The sequence below is a fragment of the Lampetra planeri genome, chromosome 40 (assembly GCF_965212315.1).
Source record: "Lampetra planeri chromosome 40, kcLamPlan1.2.h2, whole genome shotgun sequence".
Taxonomy (NCBI): Eukaryota; Metazoa; Chordata; class Hyperoartia; order Petromyzontiformes; family Petromyzontidae; genus Lampetra; species Lampetra planeri.
Genome location: NC_136146.1, coordinates 5,789,891 through 5,810,158, shown reverse-complemented (window position 1 = coordinate 5,810,158; position 20,268 = coordinate 5,789,891). Strand labels below are relative to the sequence as shown.

The 20,268-nt window shown below is 48.9% G+C and overlaps 1 protein-coding gene and 1 long non-coding RNA gene across 4 annotated transcripts in view; both read right to left on the bottom strand.

Moving 5' to 3' along the window:
• Positions 1-721: 721 nt before the first annotated feature.
• Positions 722-5,437, bottom strand: LOC144731800 (uncharacterized). Its single transcript, XR_013588010.1, has 2 exons — positions 3,443-5,437; positions 722-2,090 (listed from the first exon to the last, which is right to left on the bottom strand). It is a non-coding gene; the product is annotated as an uncharacterized LOC144731800 (long non-coding RNA).
• Positions 5,438-6,679: 1,242 nt separating this feature from the next.
• The window catches only part of LOC144731799 (protein bicaudal D homolog 2-like), a 46,926-nt gene continuing 33,337 nt past the window's right edge, over positions 6,680-20,268 (bottom strand). The window contains exons 2-8 of one of the 3 annotated variants that reach the window (XM_078613046.1): positions 18,257-18,469; positions 15,790-15,942; positions 14,107-14,547; positions 11,494-12,381; positions 10,233-10,384; positions 7,988-8,240; positions 6,680-7,524 (exon numbers count right to left, since the gene is read on the bottom strand). In XM_078613046.1, the coding sequence (XP_078469172.1) occupies positions 7,519-7,524; positions 7,988-8,240; positions 10,233-10,384; positions 11,494-12,381; positions 14,107-14,547; positions 15,790-15,942; positions 18,257-18,469 (2,106 nt within the window). In that variant the 3' untranslated portion in view covers positions 6,680-7,518. Of the gene's footprint in view, positions 8,241-10,232; positions 10,385-11,493; positions 12,382-14,106; positions 14,548-15,789; positions 15,943-18,256; positions 18,470-20,268 lie in introns of all 3 variants that reach the window. The other 2 variants (XM_078613045.1, XM_078613048.1) reach the window with 2 other exon arrangements.

Below are 20,268 nucleotides of genomic sequence, written 5' to 3'. Positions count from 1 at the left end.
TTTCCATCGTATTAACTCGTATACGTTGGTGCGTTCCAGTCTAAGCACCTGTGATTCATCATCAAACTATGTTCTCAAGTGTCGCGGGATGATGGTCTCTACCGGGTCTTTAATTACTGCGCAGATTAGCCAATATGCCGGAAGCATACCCATGCCTGTAGACACGCTTTAAACTACAAGTGTTATCTCACCAGGTAAGTCCTACTGAGCTCTTTTTCAGAAGTGACCTGGCCACACAAACGACAGCTCAACAAAGTGGCTTAACACATGCTCATTTATAGCAGCCAAATATTCTAAACGCATGTTTGTTTTTTAATGTGGAGGCAAAAACCGGAGGACCCGGAGAAAAATCCACGCGACCACGAGCGAGACACGCGAACTCCAAATATACAGCAGCAGGCGTCAGGGTCGGGATTGAAACCACAACCTCCTGCATATCAGGCGAGGGAGTTAACATCTCGCCACCATGCCACTGTATAAGGCTGTGGTGCTTGTCCAATGCTAAATGCCCTTTGAGTCCCACCTAGAGTGACAAAGGTTCTTTGGCAGGAGGTCACGATACAAACCCAGGTGCTGTGAGGCAACAGACTGAGATGACCGGCAGATACAATTAGAATGTTAGAACCTTCGCGATTGTTTTAGCTCCACAGATGTGTGTGTGTCGAATGAACGATCTTACTATCATTCACTTTTGAAATTAAACAAAACATCCCACGGAGAATCGACAAAGCACAGAGCATTTATTGCAAAATTTAAGTTAGAGTTACAAAATACTGCACTTCCATCGCATGCACCCAAATACAAAATATACAAATGTAGTTTCTTTAAGGCAACTGCTTTGCAAATCACACAGTAAACGTACTATCCTTTATACAATGCTTAGGCTATGTTACATTATATATGTATGTACATTACAGTTATAAAAGGCAAAGGTGCAGCCCTGCAATTGCTTTGCTCACGCCACTTGCTGCCAGATTATCCTCCACTATAGGGAGCTCTAGAGAGTGCCGAAAAGAGAATGGCGTTCTTTCGTCCAATCTTCCACGCTAAACACGGCGCCTTGAAATGTTGCAAGAGGTGTGAGTAGCCACGCGTTGTACCCTCTACGGATTGACTGGCTGTGCTGGTCCCATTCACACCGACTGTATGTGTGTGTTTGTTGAACTTCTTGCGTGCATACTCTTACGTTTTTTCAGTAAAGTCACGTAGGTAAAAAAAAAAAATCAATATGTATTATTTAAATATTTGATTCCTATTATTATTTCTATTATTTATTCTTTATTTTATTTTTTACCTACGTGACTTTACCGAAAAACCTAAGAGTATGAATCCTTGCAGTTACGAAAGCTTCAAATCTAGAATTCTTGCGTGCAGTTTCGTAGCCGACCGTGCTGGTTGGGACAGCGTCGGAAGAATTTAAGAAGCATTGTACCGTCGTCTCAACTGCCGCGCAAAGAGATCGAACTTGGTGACCTCTGAATTTGCAAGTGCAGCGAGGTCACGTTTACTCCACGGAAGCATCCCGATTACTGAAATAGCCGAGGTTTAATACCACGCAAGGCAGAAGTTTATTTATTTTTTAATGAAAATCGCATCCACGTGAGTACGTTTGCTTTATATAAACCAGCACATTAGGGGTGTGATTATTCATCGATTGATATCGATTATTAAGCTTGAGGATGCATTCAACAAATCGCATGTGTAATAACTAACGCCTGTCAATTTGTCGAGCATAGTTTACAGCTGATTGTCAATAGAGACTGCTGGGCGAAGGCCTACTTCTGATTAGGACGGTGGGCTACGAACGGAGCGAAAGAATTTCAACATAGCATGCGTACATCATTCCTTCACTCAGCTCATTCGCACGTGGCACGGTGAATCCGTTACACGGCGAGAGACGGCGACGCTTTGGGAGGAAAGCTTCGTCCAGCAGTGGACAGATCACGGCAGCTGACGACGAAGCGAGGCTAATTCGGCGAATCGCCGAGCGGCTGAATCGCTCCACACCTCTGCGACGCGTCGGTACGGAATCCAGCCTCACAAACTTCGGAAAGGGACATCAGAAAGTTGGCCGACAATACGGTACAATTCTAGATTTGAAGCTTTCGTGACTGCAATGATTCATATTCTCAGGTTTTTTCGGTAAAGTCACGTAGGTAAAAACATTAAAATTAATGAAAGTAAAATAAAACAAAACAAAATAAAATTCACGACGTTTCGGAGGCAACACAAGTCTCCGTCATCAGGTGGGACCGTCACAGCCGAATTAGCTGCATCAAGTGAAGCAATGATTCAAGATGTAATCCCTTATAAGCAAGTTGAAGGGAGGTGGAGAGGGGGGAGAGCTTATCAGGCTGTGGTAGCCAATGAATGGAAACGTATCGGGAGGGAGGAGGAGCGGTGATCAAAGACTGCACGCAGTGCTCAACACAATGAATGGAGACGTGTCGGGACGGAGGGCGAGCGGCGATCAAAGACTTGATCTGATCCCATCTGTGAAGGATGTCGTTCCTGACTTACAGTATCCTGGAGTCTACAAATTGAGTTGCATTTGTGGTGATTGCTACATTGGAGAAACAAAACGTCATGTTGCTGATCGTGTCCGCGAGCACAAGTCAGATCTGAAACACGGCAGAACTGATTCTTCGGCCGTTGCTGATCATTGCTACAACTCGGCGGGCTCTCATGAAATTGTCTTTTCCGAGACCAAGGTTCTCTGCAAACCTCCGGGCTACCATCAAAGGTTTGTACACGAAGCCATACAAATATACAAACACAGACATAATTTCAACCGTGATGATGGGTACAAACTCAGTAATCACTGGAAAGATGTTATTAACCACGCAAAAAATACTTAATTACACTTTTTGGACCATCTTATCTGACAGGCACTATTTTAATTTACTTCACCGAGTGTTAACATCCACAGTGTTTAACAGTAATCTCTTCATTGTTCTTTGATCACCGCTCGCCACGTTTCCATTCATTGTGTTGAGCACTACGTGATGTCTTTGATCACCGCTCGCCCTCCGTCCCGGCGCGTCTCCATTCATTGTGTTGAGCACTGCGTGCAGTCTTTGATCGCCGCTCGCCCTCCGTCCCGACACGTCTCCATTCATTGTGTTGAGCACTGCGTGCAGTCTTTGATCACCGCTCCTCCTCCCTCCCGATACGTTTCCATTCATTGGCTACCACAGCCTGATAAGCTCTCCCCCCTCTCCACCTCCCTTCAACTTGCTTATAAGGGATTACATCTTGAATCATTGCTTCACTTGATGCAGCTAATTCGGCTGTGACGGTCCCACCTGATGACGGAGACTTGTGTTGCCTCCGAAACGTCGTGAATTTTATTTTGTTTTGTTTTATTTTACTTTCATTAATTTTAATGTTTTTACCTACGTGACTTTACCGAAAAAACCTGAGAATATGAATACGGTACAACTTTTTTTTTATAAGCAGCCTTACATATTGTTGTGAAAACTCGTCACATTGTTACACTGCACATTTAATAACAAAGAAAAAAGTTTTAATGAGAACTACAGCAGGTAAGCAGTCAATGCAGATTGACTCGGCTAAATCATAATAACGTAACAAAAAAAATACATCTTAAACATGGTAAAGTCACAGCCCTGAAACGGCTTGCTCGACCCACTACTGGTGAACAAACCTCAGCAAGAGGGAGCTCTCGATAGTCCCCTGGAGAGGATCTCCATGCTGCTCAGATGTCTCGGAGGAGGTGGGATCACCCAACACTTTACCCCCCACCAGAGGTCGCAACCGGGTACCCGATAATCGTACCCTACCCGATACCCGGCTACCCGTACCCGGCCGGGTACGGGTACCCGTTTGCGACCCTGGTGCGGCCGGGTACGGGTAAGGAATTAAAACCCGTTTGCGACCTCTACCCCCCACCACACAGAAGTTGCCAATAGACGAACTGGCGACCGCTAGGTGGCATGAGCAAAGAATATTCAGCTCGACAGCTGAACTTGCAAACTGACTAGGCGAGTGCAACATCAGCAACCATGGGCTGCCCCCTGTTGGATGAAGGCACTCACGGGGCGAGACTGAAGCCCTATCAATGGCACGAACCGAGGACCAACTTTAGGGCAGGACGGCAATACCCCGATTTACGTCGCCCCCTTTAGCGTCGTCTCGCAAACACGTCGTCACTTTATCATCGACACGGCTACTACCCGACTTGCGTCGCACTCACGTCGCTGGCGGCACCGTCCGTTCCTTTCTCGTTACCCGTCGCCTCTCAGCCTTTGCCTCCACCACCACCACCACCACCACCTACTCTGTCAATTGCTTCGATTTACGTCGCGTCGATATTCGTCATTGCGCCTTTCAGGAACGCATCCCCGACGTAAACCGGGGAGTTACTGTACTACCGACGAATTTTTGTTGCACGTTTTTGAAAGTCGGGACACAATAATGAAATACCTACGCCGTCAGATGGATCGTCACTATTTGGGGGTCACTCCATTGACATGTAAATGTATTCTATTTATTGCGGTGATATGAATCCAAAACATATCAATAACAATTAGCAGCGCTTTAGCCAATCTTTAGACGGGAAGACGGCCTCCCATTGCTGCGTCAGTCATGGGGTTTATTTGGCCATACTTCACCACGCTGGTTGGTGTGGGTCTTTGGAGGGGATGGGACCGGTTCATATAGAATTCGCCACTGATGTTAACCGTGGTCGGGAATCAAACTCAGTCATATTGCTGGGTTAAACGAAGCATAACGAACGCGCAACCGCGCCACCTGATTCAAACATACTCTGTGGGAGGCACGTTGTACAGGGCGGCTCAAATGTCTGGTGAACCCCATGTAATTCTCTTAATAAGTAAGGTTTGTTTAAAACAGACATGACTATTCAAAAGGGGGGGGAGAAATGATAGGGGTCAGTTAATTGGTGGGGGGGGGGCGGTCACAAGACATGTGGACCATCCTGTTGACGTAACTTTACTGTAGAATAGTTGTACATGCCGTGGGCAATTTCATCAACTCACCTGCCAAATGATCTAAAGTACAAAACAACACGCAACCTTCTTTAAGCCGAGAAAGCAGCAGGTAAATCCATCGCACGGAATTCCACACAAAAAAACAACAATAGTTGTTGTTGAGCCACTTGAGGTTTCTCAGATTTCTTTGGCCCTGGAAGTGTCACGGCTTTTCGCGATCCCGAAGTCACGCGGTCGATCCCTGTTTTGTGCAAATCCATCGCCTCTTGAGCGGTGAGTTTGGGCTTTTCAGTGTTGTCGATTTAAAACAATCACAACCCTTCTTCTTGGTTCTTTCGGTAAAGTCACGTAGAAGGGAAATAAAAATAAAATAAAAAAATAAAACATAATAAAATACAATTCTCACGACGTTTCGGCCACAACTCAAGCAGCCGTCCTCAGGTGACGAACAGGTCTGTCGGAAAGACAGCGTCTGAATCCGACAGACCTGTTCTTCACCTGAGGACGGCTGCTTGCGTTGTGGCCGAAACGTCGTGAGAATTATTTTACTATGTTTTATTTTTATTATTTTATTATTTCCCTTCTACGTGACTTTACCGAAAGAACCAAGAAGATGAATCCCTGCAGTCACGGAAGCTTTAAATCGAAAAATCACAACCCCTGCCAATTCGCTGGGTTGCGTTGCGAGGTCCCTGAGCGCCGCCTCGTGGTGAACACCGGAGTTGGTTCGCACGTTCCGATTCCAATGAGGGCACCCCCCTCCCCCCCCCCCCCACGTATGTTGAACTTCTTTCACGCCGTACGTAGCCATCAGAGGTGCGGTTGAACGACGACATGCTAAACGCATAAAAATCAGTTCTAAATAAATGAGTTTTCAGTCCAGATTTAAAATCGTATGGCTCCAGTGGCTTCCTTATATCGGAAGGAAGAGCGTTCCTGCGGCCACCGTCTTTGATCGATGGCCAGCCAAGAGCCGCCACCGCCACCGCTGCTGCTGTTGCGAGGAGGCCCCGAGTTGGCGTGGTGGTGTACGCTCCTCGGTGAGGTCGGAGAGGCGTTGCGCTCCATCTGTAGCGAGCACTTTGTGTGCAAAAATGTGGGGCCAAGGCAGCTAAGACCCCCCCCCCCCAAACCATCAGTTCAGTCCATTTATTAGGTGTAGCCCTGTGAGCCATTCGGCTCTTGAATCGGGTGCAACCGCAACAAACAAAAACATGAACAAGAAAACATCTTAAAGTGACTACGCGCAACAGAAAAATCCAGGGAAAAACAGCAAAGTCTTCCAGAAAAAGCACCGCGTATCAATGCTGAGCTCAAACACCTGTTGCCCCGTATTCTTTGGTTCTTTCGGTAAAGTCACTTAGAAAAAATGATAAAAGTAATAAAACAGTGAGCGTATTGGCAGTCTATAATATGGACTGTAGCCTGGTAGGCTGTAGCTTGGTTTTTAAGCTGGTGAGCGTACTGGCAGTCTATAATGTAGACTGTAGCAATGGTTATTAAACTGAACCCGAGTGAGCGTACTTGCAGTCTATAATGTAGACTGTAACAATGGTTATTAAACTGAACCTGAGTGAGCGTACTGGCAGTCTATAATGTAGACTATAATGTAGACTCCTTATGTGGGGGGGGGCGGGGGGTGAGGAGGGGGAGCGGGGTGGAGGGGGGGGGGCGGGGGTGGGGGGGAGGGCGGCGGAGGGGGCGGGTGGGGAGGGGGGCGGGGCGTTGAATATTTTGTGTATCTCACCACGTGACAGTCAGCTCAGGTCGAAATTTAGCCCTGGGAAAGACTCAGCACTTTGGATTACATTTCGGGTCGTTAAATAGTTAAAATCATAATTGCCGTACAATATTGGAACAAGTGTGCAAAATTTACTTTCAAATGTGCTTTGAAGTCACGAAATTAATTTCAATAAATACCACACAATCGTTAATGCTAACTTGTGGATGTATACATTAAAGCCTTTTAATTTTAACATACACATATACTCTAGGAGTACCTTCAATGGCTTTATAAAAATGTGGGGTTTGATTAGCGGGTGTCAACAATTGTTTTATATATATCTTAAACGTATTCAAAACAATATCGAGATCTATGCAGGAAAAGCAGTAGCCCTTCGTCTTTGGTATATTCTGATAATTGTTCGTGATTAATTTTGCACGAATAATGACACACTTAGTCAACTCTGGGATGCTTCATCGAGTCTCAACACTCTTCAGCGTCCCCGGTGGGTGGGGGGGCAGCGTCACTGCTGCCGTGTCTCCCGACGGAGTCATTTGCGGGTAATTCTTCTCATTTGGCTAATTTGGGCCGTGACGCCGGCACTAGAGGCCCGCCCTTTGTAAAATAATCTCACGGGGGGGGGGGCGGCGGTCTTTCAACGTCCTCTGCAACCGAGGCAACGAACCGGCGGAGCAAGAAGGTCGTGACCTGAGCACAAAGGTCGTGACCTTTGTGTTGTTAAGTCTGAGAGCCCTCGCACCTCGTCCAAAGCGCGGAGGTCAAACGCGATCGATGGCAAGCTGGCCGTCAGTAGGAGGCCACTCAGCACTGTCGAAGACACAAGCAACAGTTAGTTGTCTGCGTTCATTTCTCTCACCTCGTGAAAAAAAAACGATTGACATGACTCTGCTGTATATACACTGTGCATATTCTTGCTATATAACTATATGTATTCTAGAACAAATGTTGGTTAAAACATTTTATCGTGCAAACAACAACTAAAAACGTGGTCACTTTTTTTTCGTAGGCCCTTGAGTTTCCGTAGGCGCGAGGCACAAGAAATGTATAGCAGACAAATACTCGAAACGCATGTCGACTTGAAACGTGCAGGGATAAACCGGAGGACCCGGAGAAAAAATCCACGTGACCACGGGGAGAGAGAGAGAGTGCAATCTCCAAATATACAGCAAAGCGTCAGGGTTGGGATGAAATCAATCACCGAGGAGGAGGAGGATGAGGATGATCACCAATGCTCGGGTGGGAGAGGGGAGGAAGGCGGCCCGGGGCGCACCTTGGTGTGGCCGGGGTGGTGAGCGTGCCGGACGTGCTCCGGCCGTCCCATCTCCAGGTCCTCGAGACGCTGCGTCAGCGCCAGCTTCTGCTGGATCGCCATGCGCAGCAGCGAGTTGAGCGTCTTCTTCTCGTCCTCCGCCGCCAGCAGCTGGCGCTGCATGTCGTCCAGCTGCGACGCGTACTCGTCGCACCTGGAGGGGGGATGGGGGGCGGGTGTGCCAGGTGGGGGGCACACAGGAGCGCGGCCGGCCCTGTAGCGAACGCCACCTCGTTTAACGCGGGTGTGCGGGCCGGGTGGTGACTCACGGCGACGCACGTGTCACGGTTGACGACGAGAGATGGTGAACGCTGAACGGGACGAGTGACGGTGAGATGCGCGTTTGCCTGTCGTGCGCTCTGCTCTGGCTCTGCGTGTACGTACGTTGAACTTTTTTTCACACCGTGCGGAGGCAACCGCGCTAATCGGAGGTGCCGGGGGAAGGACAATACACTACACACAAAAAGCAGTTCTAAAGGAACGAGTTTTCAATCTACATGATTTAAAAGTGCATAGCTCCAGTGGCTTCCTAATATCGGAAGGAGGAACGCTCCCGAAGGCCACAGAAGGGCAATGCGGTGGCCGTCACAAGGGGCTGTCACTCCTTTGTGCGTTTGAAGAAAGGCTTTGAGTCAAAGCCCCTTATTTCATTACCACCTTCGTTATCATCACGATCATCACTATCATTATTAACGCCGTTGTTACCGTCTTCATCATCATCACTACCATCATGATTACCATCATTACCACTGTCATCATCATCACCATTATGACTATCATTATTACCGCTATTATTACCGCTATTATTACCGTCCTCATCATCATCACTACCATCATGATTACCATCATTACCACCGTCATCATCATCACCATTATCACTATCATTATTCCCACCACGATCGTCATCACCAATACTATTTTGTGACTTGACTTGAAGACTTTAGTCGATGACATTGATGATTATTAATCGTGTTTAGTCAGGAAAGCCTCACCGAATCTCATTGGTCACGTGGGCACCTTGCAAGTTATATTCCTGGGTTTTTCGTTAAAGTCACGTAGATAGGTTCAAAGAAAATAACAAAAAATAACAAAACAAAATAAGTCATTTTTTTGTTATTTTCTTTGAACCTATCTACGTGACTTTACCGAAATACCCAATAATATGAATTCCTGCAGTCACGAAAGATTCTAGTCAAGGTTTAACCTTCCAAGTTTAACACATGGGCTTTCGCGACCAATATCATCCATAATAGAGGTTTTTTGGGTTAGATCGCTTAAATATATAAATGTGTCGTTAAACCCGCCACCACCCGACACAGCCAACTAGTAAGGGTTGTCACGTAAACAGAACGTGGCCAATTCGTCACTAGTACAGCACACCGGTGTGTTGGAGAGCCAAGCCACGACATTTACAAACTGAGTACGACGTTTCGCCAGTAATTACAACTAGCTTCATCAGGCGACAGCCAGATTCGTGGCAAAGTCCAACTGTGCCTTATACACATCTACGCCTCTATATAAGGAACGAAACCGTTAGACTTCTCCACAAATCTGTCTGTCGCCTGATGAAGCTAGTTGTTGGGCGGTGGCGGGTTTAAGCGATCTAACCCCAAAAACCTCTATTATGGACCTTCCAAGTTGTTGCAGGAGGGGGCGAAACCTGCTCTGGTTACTATTACAATTGAGCGATTGAATGAATGGATGATCAAGGGGTTAAACGAATTAAGGTTGCGCCGTGGTGGCGAGATGTTAACTGCTTTGCCTGGTATACAGGAGGTCGTGGGTTTCATCCCAAACCTGACGCTTGCTGTATATTTGGAGTTCATGTGGATTTTTCTCCGGGTCCTCCGGTTTATCCCTGCACGTTTCAAGTCGACACGCGTTTCGAGTATTTGTCTGCTCTAAATTTCCACGTGCACAGCCACTTTGCTGGGCTATCATTTGTGGCTGGGTCGCTTCTGACAAAGACCTACGCAGCTTTCATTGTAGCTTTAAAAACTCATTCCTTTAGAACAGCCTTCCGTGTTTTTTAGTTTATTTTCCTTCCCCCGCACCTCTGATGAGCACGGTTGGCTACGTGCGGTGCGAAAGACGTTCAACGTACGTACACACGTGCCTGGCTTTACGTACGTTCCATCGTTTAGTTTCTAATGAACGAACGGACGAGTGGACGGACGAGCGAGAGGTGCCATCGTGCTTTCCTCACCGGGTGGTGAACATGTTGCGCAGCGAGGAGAAGGTGATCGCGTCCTCCTTGAGCGCCTTCAGCTCGTTACGCATCTTGAGCACCGTCTCCATCACGAGGCACTTCTCGTTCTCGTATCGGCTCTTCAGGTTGGAGAGCGCAACCTCCGCGGTCTGCGGCGGCGGACAACGACACATCCGTTCGCTTCGCCGGCTCGTCGGACGCGTGCCGCTCCCCCGAAGCCGTCGCCGTAGCTCACGATCTCGCGACGTGTGACAATCCACACGAGAGGTTTTCATCGCAACGTCTCCCCCCCCCCCTCCTCCGATGGGCTTCCTCGCGGACGCGTTTCCATTTCTCGGCTGCCAGCCGGTAAACATTCTCGCCCGTTCACCTCTGACCCTTCCGGCGACGCGTCCTGCGCAAGCCCACCTACTGACCGCGAAGCTAGGGGAAGTCTGTTCATCTTTTGATTTAAAGCTTTCGTGACTGCAGGGATTCATATTCTTGATTCTTTCGGTAAAGTCACGTAGAAGGGAAATAATAAAATAATAAAAATATTAAACAATTAAAATTCTCACGACGTTTCGACTGCAACACAAGCAATCATCATCAGGTATCAAATCTTGCTGTGGATTTCACACCTGATGATGATTGCTTGTGTTGCAGTCGAAACGTCGTGAGAATTTTTATTGTTTTATATTTTTATTATTTTATTATTTCCCTTCTACGTGACTTTACCGAAAAAAACAAGAATATATATCTGTTCATCTTGTTTTATCAAGTTAGGGTTAACAGTAAAGCACTTATTCAAGGCAGCACCGACGACCCCTGCATTGTCCACACCGCACCCGCCAAGGTTTGCGTACGATTGCCCCACCCCCTCCTCCCCCCCCCCCCGCCCAGCTGCATTAGTTTAATTTAATTGAACAAGTTTTCGAGGAAACTGGCCAGCATTGAGCAAAACGCCGATCGCTTTTTGCCCAGGCAACTGGAGAGCCCAGACGAAGTGAGTGTTTCTGACCTCACGTTAAAACGAACAATAACGTGTTTAAGAAATGCAGTTAAGAGACAAACAACATATACGCTACTTAAAGGGAGAATTACAATAAGATTTTTATGTTTTACTTAAACTCTCACCAATGGTCCCCAAACTATCCACAGCACCGTTGTAGTGCCCAACCAGGCTGCTCCCATTATTGAATTTAAAACACCACGTGACACCAACGGGCGAGGGGTGGGGGCGGTAGGCGCTAGGGGGGTAGGCGGGACATGAACCGACCTGCTTGTTGGCCTTGAGCACGATGCGCAGCGTCTGAATCTGCTCGCGCTTGGTGTTGAGCAGCGACTTGAGCTTGAGCACCTCCTGCGCCAGCGTCCCCTTGTCCTTGCCGGCGGAGAGCGCCTCCTCGTCACGCGCCGCCGACCGCTGGCACGACACCTCGAGGGCGCGCTCCACGGCGCCCTGCAGGCGGCTCACCTGCGAGCGGACCACGGCCGTCAGGCTGCCGACGCCCATGGGCTCGGCCCGGACCGACGACAGCGGGGACGGCGGCACCGTGTCGGGCCCGCCGCGAGGATCGGCGATCGCGGCCGGGCGGCGAGGACCGGGCGGCCCGTCGTCCGACGAGTGGAGGGCGACGCCGCCGGCGTCGGGGGCTTCTCCGCTGCCGTTCTTGTAGTAGTCCAGCATGATGCGCTCGGGCATTTCATTGTTGTGCATGCACACGCGGTTGTAGATGTTGGCAAGCTCCTCGCTGAACAGCACCAATTCCTCTTGGGCCGCGTTGAGCTCCTGCCGCGTCACCTCCACCAGATCCCGCAGTTTCCTCTCCCGCTCTTCCATCGATGACAGCTTCTCCACGACGTTGCCCTCTCGCGACTCAAAGTCCAGGAGCTTTTCTTGCAGAGAAGCGATCTCCTCGTCGGAGCAGTCTCTCCGCGCCGCGTTGCCTTTAACGCCGTCCGTCCCGTGGTTTCCCACGGAATGTTCCGTCGTGGCCGGGTAAATTCCATGGTTTCCGTTCTCCACGTTTCCATTGCTGTCACCCTTGAAATCAGTCGCTTGGTTGAGAAGTTCTCGCTGATTGCTGAGAGTCTCTTCCGTCTGTGCAAGGGCCTTCTGACATTCCTGCAGTTTTGCTTGAAGACCGTTGTTTTCCTTTTCAACCTGTGAAGGAGCAAAGGCAGAACATCACCCACTGCGATGCGTCGAAGGCAACCAAAAAAAAAGAGAAGCCATTTTTTTCGATTATGGTAAGAAACTCAGTATTTCAATGCATGTGAATACATTACGTCATGAAGCAGTCTGTATAGAGCCGCATTCCGCTACGGAGCCGCAGGTTGTCAACCCCTAGTCTAAGCCAGCGGTCCCCAACCTTTTTGGCACCAGGGACCGGTTTCGTGGAAGACAATTTGTTCACGGACTGGGAGGGGGGGGTCATCATTGGGTCTTTCCCCCTCTTTAAAGAAGCTCGCTAGCGACGTTTGTTTTTTACTCATTTTGGCTACTAGGGGTTAGAGCTTGTGGGCTTAGCAAAACTGTGACTGAGACAAGTGCGCAGTGCGGGAAAGAGGCTCGGACGGAAGTGGTAAATAAAATAATGGGCGGGCCACGCGCGGACTAAAATAAGTGTCGGATTCTGACTTCTCATAAGGAGCGCGCAACCTGGATCCATCGCGTGCGCAGTTTACAGTCAGGTTCGCGCGCCTATGAGAATCTAATGCCGCCGCTGATCTGACAGGAGGCGGAGCTCAGACGGCAAGGCGAGCGATGGGGAGCGGCTGTCAATACAGATGATGAAGCTTCACTCGCTCGCCCACCGCTCACCTCCTCCTGCTGTGCGGCCCGGTTCCTAACAGGCCATGGACCGGTCCGTGGCCCGGGGGTTGGGGACCCCTGGTCTATGTGATCACAGAGTTAAATTCTACTTTTCATATAAAACTATTAACTATTTTTATTTAACCAGGTAAGAACCACTGTGCTATATAGCTCTTTTTCAGAAGCTACCTGGCCACAAATCATAGCTCAATGAATTGGCTTATCATGTGAAAATTTATAGCAGCCAAATAATCTAAACGCGTGTTTCTAAATGTGGAGGAAAAACCCGGAGGACCCGAAGACAAATCCACGCGACCACGGGGAAAATACGCACACTCCAAATATACAGCAGGCGTCAGGGTCGGGATCGGACCCACGACCACCTGTATACCAGGCGAGGGAGTTAACATCTCGCCACCGTGACGCCCCTGTACGCCGGTTTCTACCCACGCACCGTACGTGCACTCATCGATAGAATTTTCCACGCAACCCCCAAATGCAGAAACCTCCTGAAAAGGAGGCTTGAGACTCCATGCAGCTTTCTTAGAAAAAAGTAAACGACAATATTACGAATTGTATTTTTTTTTACGCGCTAATTTATGATTAAACTGAATTTGGCCAAATGTAATTAGGTTAATGGAGCTTTTGATTTGTTTTATGTTGTCTTATGTAGGGCACACGACTCACTCACAAGTCAGTAAGTGTCGCTGCTCCCACGGGACCATCTGTTTAGGCAATACTTACTCAGTGCTGGTTGCTAAGAGATATTTTCATCACAGATTCCGAATTATGTTTATTCTCAGAAACACAACGCAAAAAAAGTATCTTTGTTCCCCACTCAACTGACCATGGGGGCGGTGATTATCTCACCGATTACAGCTCTGTGCCAGTGCTACACATTCTGCATTCTTATGGCAGGGACGAGCTCACACGTGGGACAACCGCTACCCTCGACGTCCGCACAACACGGCACCCGTGCTATCGACCGTCAAAGCAACGGCGTGCCCAGGCGACGCCCGACCAGGATAACATTCCTTGAATCTGGCGACGGAATTGGGACGCGGGAGCTCTCACCTGCGCGAGCTGCTGCTGCAGCTTCTGGATCTCGGTGAATCGCAGCTCGCTCAGCAGATCCGAGACGACCCCGGGAGCCGGCGACCTGCCGTCCCAACTCCTGCGATCGCCGGGCGAGCAACGTCCCTTCGTCCGGCTCGCCGCCGGGCCGTGGCCGTTCGCGGTCGTCGCGTCGTCGTCGAGCTCCGCCCGCTCCGGCGAGGAGGAGTCGGCCAGGGTGACGCCGTGGGTGATCGCCCCGTCCCCGAAACCGGAGTAGTGGGCAAACTCCTTGCGCAGGAGGCTCTTCTGCTCGCGCTCAGCGGCGAGCACCTCGAGGCTCTCCTCTAGCTGCTTCTCGGCCATGGACTTGAGGCGGAGGGCCTCCTCCTGCTGGCTGTTGATGAACTCCACCTCCTGCTCCAGCTGACGGATTTTCAGCTTGAGGCCTTCGTACTCCACCTGTCGCCGCAGCCACGCGCGCGGGCGGTGCGCGTGCACGCACGGCGGTCAGAGGGCTCGTTCACACGGCAGCGCGCTCTCAAAAGTGGGGTCCTGGGTTCGACCGGGTGTTGAGCATTTATTGCGGAAGAAAATTATTCCGGGTGAGGCCCACTGAGCTACGTATGTCTTTTTTTAGAAGCGACCTGGCCACAAGTGATAGCTCGACGAAGTGGCTTATCGCGTGGACATTTAAATCGGCCAAATACTTTAAATTAACGTTTCTGAGGGTGAGTTAAGTCTGAACCAGTCCTGCAACCACCATTCCCCCCTCCTCTCTCCTTCATCCCTCCTTTGTTAGCGCACGTTTACCAGCATGGTGAAGTATGATCAAACATACCCCAAGACCAAAAAGCATAGGGAGGCCTTCATACAGCCATGGATTCACAAAAGCATGAAAAGTATAAATATTGTTTATATTTTACATGAAAATTGTATCTCTCTTTTGTCCACTAAATCACAAAAAAGGTTCTTCCTATGAAATTACTGTAAATCTTTTTTGTTTGTTTTATTTTACACAGTTTTGTTATTTTTACGACCAAATGCTACCTGCATCTGGTGAAATACACCGAGTGTGCGCATATCGTTACGCCCTAAAACAACTCTTGTTGACATTAAATGCTGCAGTGGAATGAACTTCACATAAACAAGCACCGCCCTATCAAACGCTCGCAAAGAGTTTCACAAACTGTACATTTTACTTGAAAATTCAATTCGCTCGGGACGCTGGGTTGTCAACATATTTATCGAGACCAGAATGAGACTTAGGAAGAAAACAAATAAATTTCACAAATGTAAAAGTCCAATATTTTTCGTAATGCACACATGGTACAGTCTAGAACAGCGTTCTTCGTCGCAAGGCCCACCAGGGGCTACTGGCAGGCCCCTGGTGGCCTTCAATGCGGCCCTGATGTGCGGCCCCCCACAATACACAAAGAGTGGAAACACCCCCCACCATCATCATCATCATCGTGCCAAACCCCCAATGGTTTCAAATGTGCGGCGGCCTTCCTCACAATGATGATTAATTATCTTCGAAAGTGGCCCCCATCTGAAAATTTGTGAAGAACACTGTGATTAGCAGGTCTGGGGGGTGGGGGGTGGGGGATGAGGGGTCAGGGGTCAGGGGGGTTGGAGGTGTGGGGCCCCCATTGCTTAGGGGTCTGGTGTGCGGATGCTTGTGGCTGGGTGCGTTTCTCCCACCTGGTTCTGCTTGAGAATGGAGACCTGCTTCTGCAGGGAGATGTTCTCCTCTTCCAGCTCGCTGAAGTCCTGCAGCAGTCTGGCCTCCTGGAGCTTGTACTGCTTCAGCTCCTCCCGCAGGAGACCCCTCTCCGACTGCAGTTCCTGGACGCTCTGAACCGAGCAGCCGAGCGACGAGAGCCATGTCGCGTGGCGTGTCAAAGTGACGGAGCGCACCAGCGGACGCGCGGGCGGGCGAGCGAGCGAGAGGGTGAATGAGTTGCTCAGTAAGCGAGTAGAGTTAGTGAGTGGGTGGGTGAGCGAATTAACGCGTGGGTGGGTGGGTGGATGAGAGAGAGAAATCTTATTGGAGCTTCAGACGCTGTCTCCCCGACAGACCTGGTATTCACCTGAGGACGGCTGCTTGCATTGTGGCCGAAACGTCGTGAGAATTATTTTATTATGTGTTATTTTTATTATTTTATTACTTCCCTTCTACGTGACTTTACCGAAATAACCAAAAAGATGAATCCCTGCAGTCACGAAAGCTTTAAATCGAAATTTAAGAGAGAGAAAATCAAGCAGCGAGTGTGTTATTAGATTCGTGGGTGGGTGGGTGAATGGGTGGGTGGGTGGGTGCGTGGGTGGGTGCGTGGGTGGGTGCGTGGGTGGGTGCGTGGGTGGGTGCGTGGGTGGGTGCGTGGGTGGGTGCGTGGGTGGGTGCGTGGGTGGGTGCGTGGGTGGGTGCGTGGGTGGGTGCGTGGGTGGGTGCGTGGGTGAGCTAGCAAGGGAGTATTGGGGAAGTCAAAAATGGACATTTACTTATTACTTGATGAAAGCCTCACTGAGCTGCAGAAATCTGCTTCAGGAGGATACATCATTGTGGATTTTATTTTAAGAAAGTTTTCAGCCAATTCATGAGTTATTGTACAAGTAGGGATGAAACAGCAGCACCCAAGAGGAGGCAACGCTCTATCCTCCTTACAGATGGAAACGGATGGCGATCAGACCACTCGCTGCAATGCCTTCTCCTTGCGAGCCAGGGTATGGCACCTCCTAGACACACCATGGGAAAGGAGCTTCACGACATTTGTGTGGTGATCCACCAATTCTGGCTGCCTTCACAGTGCTGGATCACACGCGTGCGCACACGCCAAAGCCTGGGCGAGTGTATTGTTGGCATCTTGCCAGTACCCCTTGAGAATGTAATGGGAATCTGCAGTGTTTACCCTCGGTTATATAATACACATTATTGCGAGTAAAGCGAGCGAGTGGCCGCCGTCAACAGCATTTCCGAGTGTTCCTTCGAAAGCAGTTCCACTGTGAGCTGAGCATGCCTTTTTTTTCGTACTAAAAGTTTTTTTTACTGAATAAACAAACGCTTTAGGTCCACACAGAGGAAATCTCTGCACGCCCGAGCATTGCATCTGTTTCCAATAACCCAACCCGTTCCACGGCTTAAATCGTACCACTCCAAATTCGACAATTTTTCTATATTTGAACAACACTGTTTAGCATATCTGTATATGTTTTTTTTGTTTCTAATTGTCAGTAACCGTTGTATTTAAAATTATGAAGATTTATATTTCTTTACACGTGCATTTATGTTAGAGAATCCCACCGTGAAAATAATTGTGTTCTGCCCTGGAGCTTGTTAATTAGCGGTAATTTGTACCAAGCATTTTTTTTATATATATAATTGAAAATGTTGCAAAGCCCACCGCAAGGGAGTCATTCAAATTTGCATCTGCTCATGCTGGCGTGGGACGCAGGCCAAAGGCGATTTAATAATGTATCCCACACCCCAAGAACGTGGAAAGAGAATCTCTCACCGGCCCCGTGTGTGTGTGTGTGTTCAGTCAACTTCCCTCGCTAATTGCAGTCAATTAATTTGTACACACGCACACACGAGCCATTCATTTTCTGGAGAGAGCTAAACTTAATTAATTGATATAGCAGCCCCTAAAAACACCAGCCTCAAAAAATCTGACTCTTGCGCTACGCAACTGCATTATTAGCCTGAATGTACGCAACTTTGGTGGCATAGACATACAGGCGTGTGTGGTGTGTATATGGAATGTGATAGTGACCTCTTTATAATATTTTTTACGTAATGATATACATATTTTGGGGTTCCAGTTCTTTGTTGATTCAGAGAGGTTCTGAAATAGTATATTTCGAATGAGAAGACGGCAAAGACATGTGGTAAGAATGATGGGCAGAATAATATAGGCCAGAGAGGGGTTGGCGGTCAAGATGATGTTTAGTAAAAGTGTGATCGAAGACGCATCAGAGAGAGAGAGAGAGAGGCAGAGAGCCATCGGAAGAGAGATGAGGAAAGTCTTCAGCCTGGACTCGAACACGAATGCAGAGAATTCCAAACAATGGGGGGAAGCAGCAGCAGAGAAGGAGCGACGACTCGCACGCACGGCCTCCCCCCCCCCCCCCCCAATGCGATATCCACTTCCAACAAAAAAACGTCGCTCACCTCGCTGAGGCCCAGGGTGAGGCAGTCGAGCCGCTGGGCTTCGGCCTGCGCGTTGCTGAGTGTCGTGCGCGAGTGGCGAACTTCACCCTCCAGGCGCAGGAACTCGGAGAGGTAGAACGCGTCCTTCCCCGCCGACTCGTCCAGGAGGATTTCCTCGCGCGTCGCCCCTTCCACCACCGTCTGCCGCTGGCTGCAGTACATCTGGCCCAGGGCCTGCGCGGAGAGCGACGACAGGGGAGAGAGAGGGTCGGTAAAACTAGGGCCACGTTCGTGGAAGGTCAGCGGATGCAGGAGGTCGTGGGTTCGATCCTGACCCTGACCCCTGTCTCTCTCGCCCGTGGTCGCGTGGATTTTTCTCCGCGTCCTCCAGTTTTTCCCCTTCACATTTAGAATCAACGTGCGTTTGGAGTATTTGGCCGCTGTGCATTTCCACGTGATCATAAGCCGCCACTTGGTTGAGCTTTTGTTTGTGGCCAGGTCACTGCTGAAAAAAGGGCGATACAGCTCAGTGGACCTTAACTGGTAAAATCAAAAAGTGTTCAATTTTTTTTTTTATATACTCACCCCCTGCAATCGTAACGAGGAATTTCTACAAATGGCTCGTAGATGGGCACTGCCCCCTCACCTCCTTGGCATCCTTCTGGACCTGCAGCTGAGCTTCCTCCACCCATGTCAGCTCAGTGACCAAAGCCTGTCGCCTTTCTCCACCATGGCTACTATGATGGTGACGGTGCGATTTATCACAAAGGTTGACGGTGGTGATTTTTTTGTGTATTACAGAATTAAGGTCAAGTTCATGGTGTCAGCCCCGTCACCGATATTAGTGGCTGGTGACCGATGATTATGACCTTAATCTATCTGCACTCCCACAGCAACAAGCTTGGTGTCTCTGCATATACCCAAGACGGAGCAGTACAGACCCAGATGGAGATCGGCATACCGTATCTGGCAGTGGCTATGGGGGGCAAGCTTGCCAAGGCTCGTGTCTTAACTTGTTTGGAAAATCAAAATACCTGAAACAAAGATCCCATCATGGAGTCTCGACTTTGTCGTATAGGTTATGCACGTTGCATGCTGCAGTTTATGACCAAGTCTCCCGGATTGCACGCAATGTCGTCATATCTCGGAAACTATCCTGGATTACACTTGGATGGGAGACCACCTTGCATGACAGGTGTTATAGGCTGTGGGGCTACGTAAGCGTGACGCAGCAAATGCCACTCTTGTGCGTTCTATACTCGTACACTCCCAAGTCTAAAAGTGACCAGCACGGTGAAGTATGGTAAAATAATTCTAGATTTGAAGCTTTCGTGACTGCAAGGATTCATACTCTTAGTTTTTTCGGTAAAGTCACGTAGGTAAAAAATAAAATTAAAATGTATTTAATTATTTTACCATACTCTTAGTTCTTTCGGTAAAGTCACGTAGGTAAAAAATGAAATTAAAATTAATTTAAATTTTAATTAATTTTAATTTAATTTTTTACCTACGTGACTTTACCGAAAGAACTAAGAGTATGGTAAAATAAGCCCAATCACCAATTGAGTGCGGGGAAGAACTCATCCAGCAGTGGATTGAGCAAAGACGTTGTACGCGTTCATGTTAATCCGGTGCGAGGATTGGTTGAAAACTGGTGTGATCGAAACCAAGGTTAGTTCCAGTAATGTGTAAAAAGTTTAAAATTGGATCAATCGTGCCGTATCAAACTGAAAAGCACCTGTCTTGACCAACCCGCAATGACCAGCGTGGTGAAGTATGGTCGAGAAGCCCCCCGTGACCCGCACGTCGTGGGGAGCTCCTCACTCGGCAGCGGATTGACAAACGTCGCGCGCATGAGGACGCATTAGCTCCGGCGCGTTCGTGAAACTTCTGAGTGTATTTTTGTCGTTTTTCGGTTGTTGTTCGCACCGATCTTTGCCGATGGCTTTCTCGCAGTCGCACAGAGCGGGCCGCGGCCCTGATAATGCACCGTCTGTCAGGAATGCGGTGGGACCTGTTTCCGACTGATTACA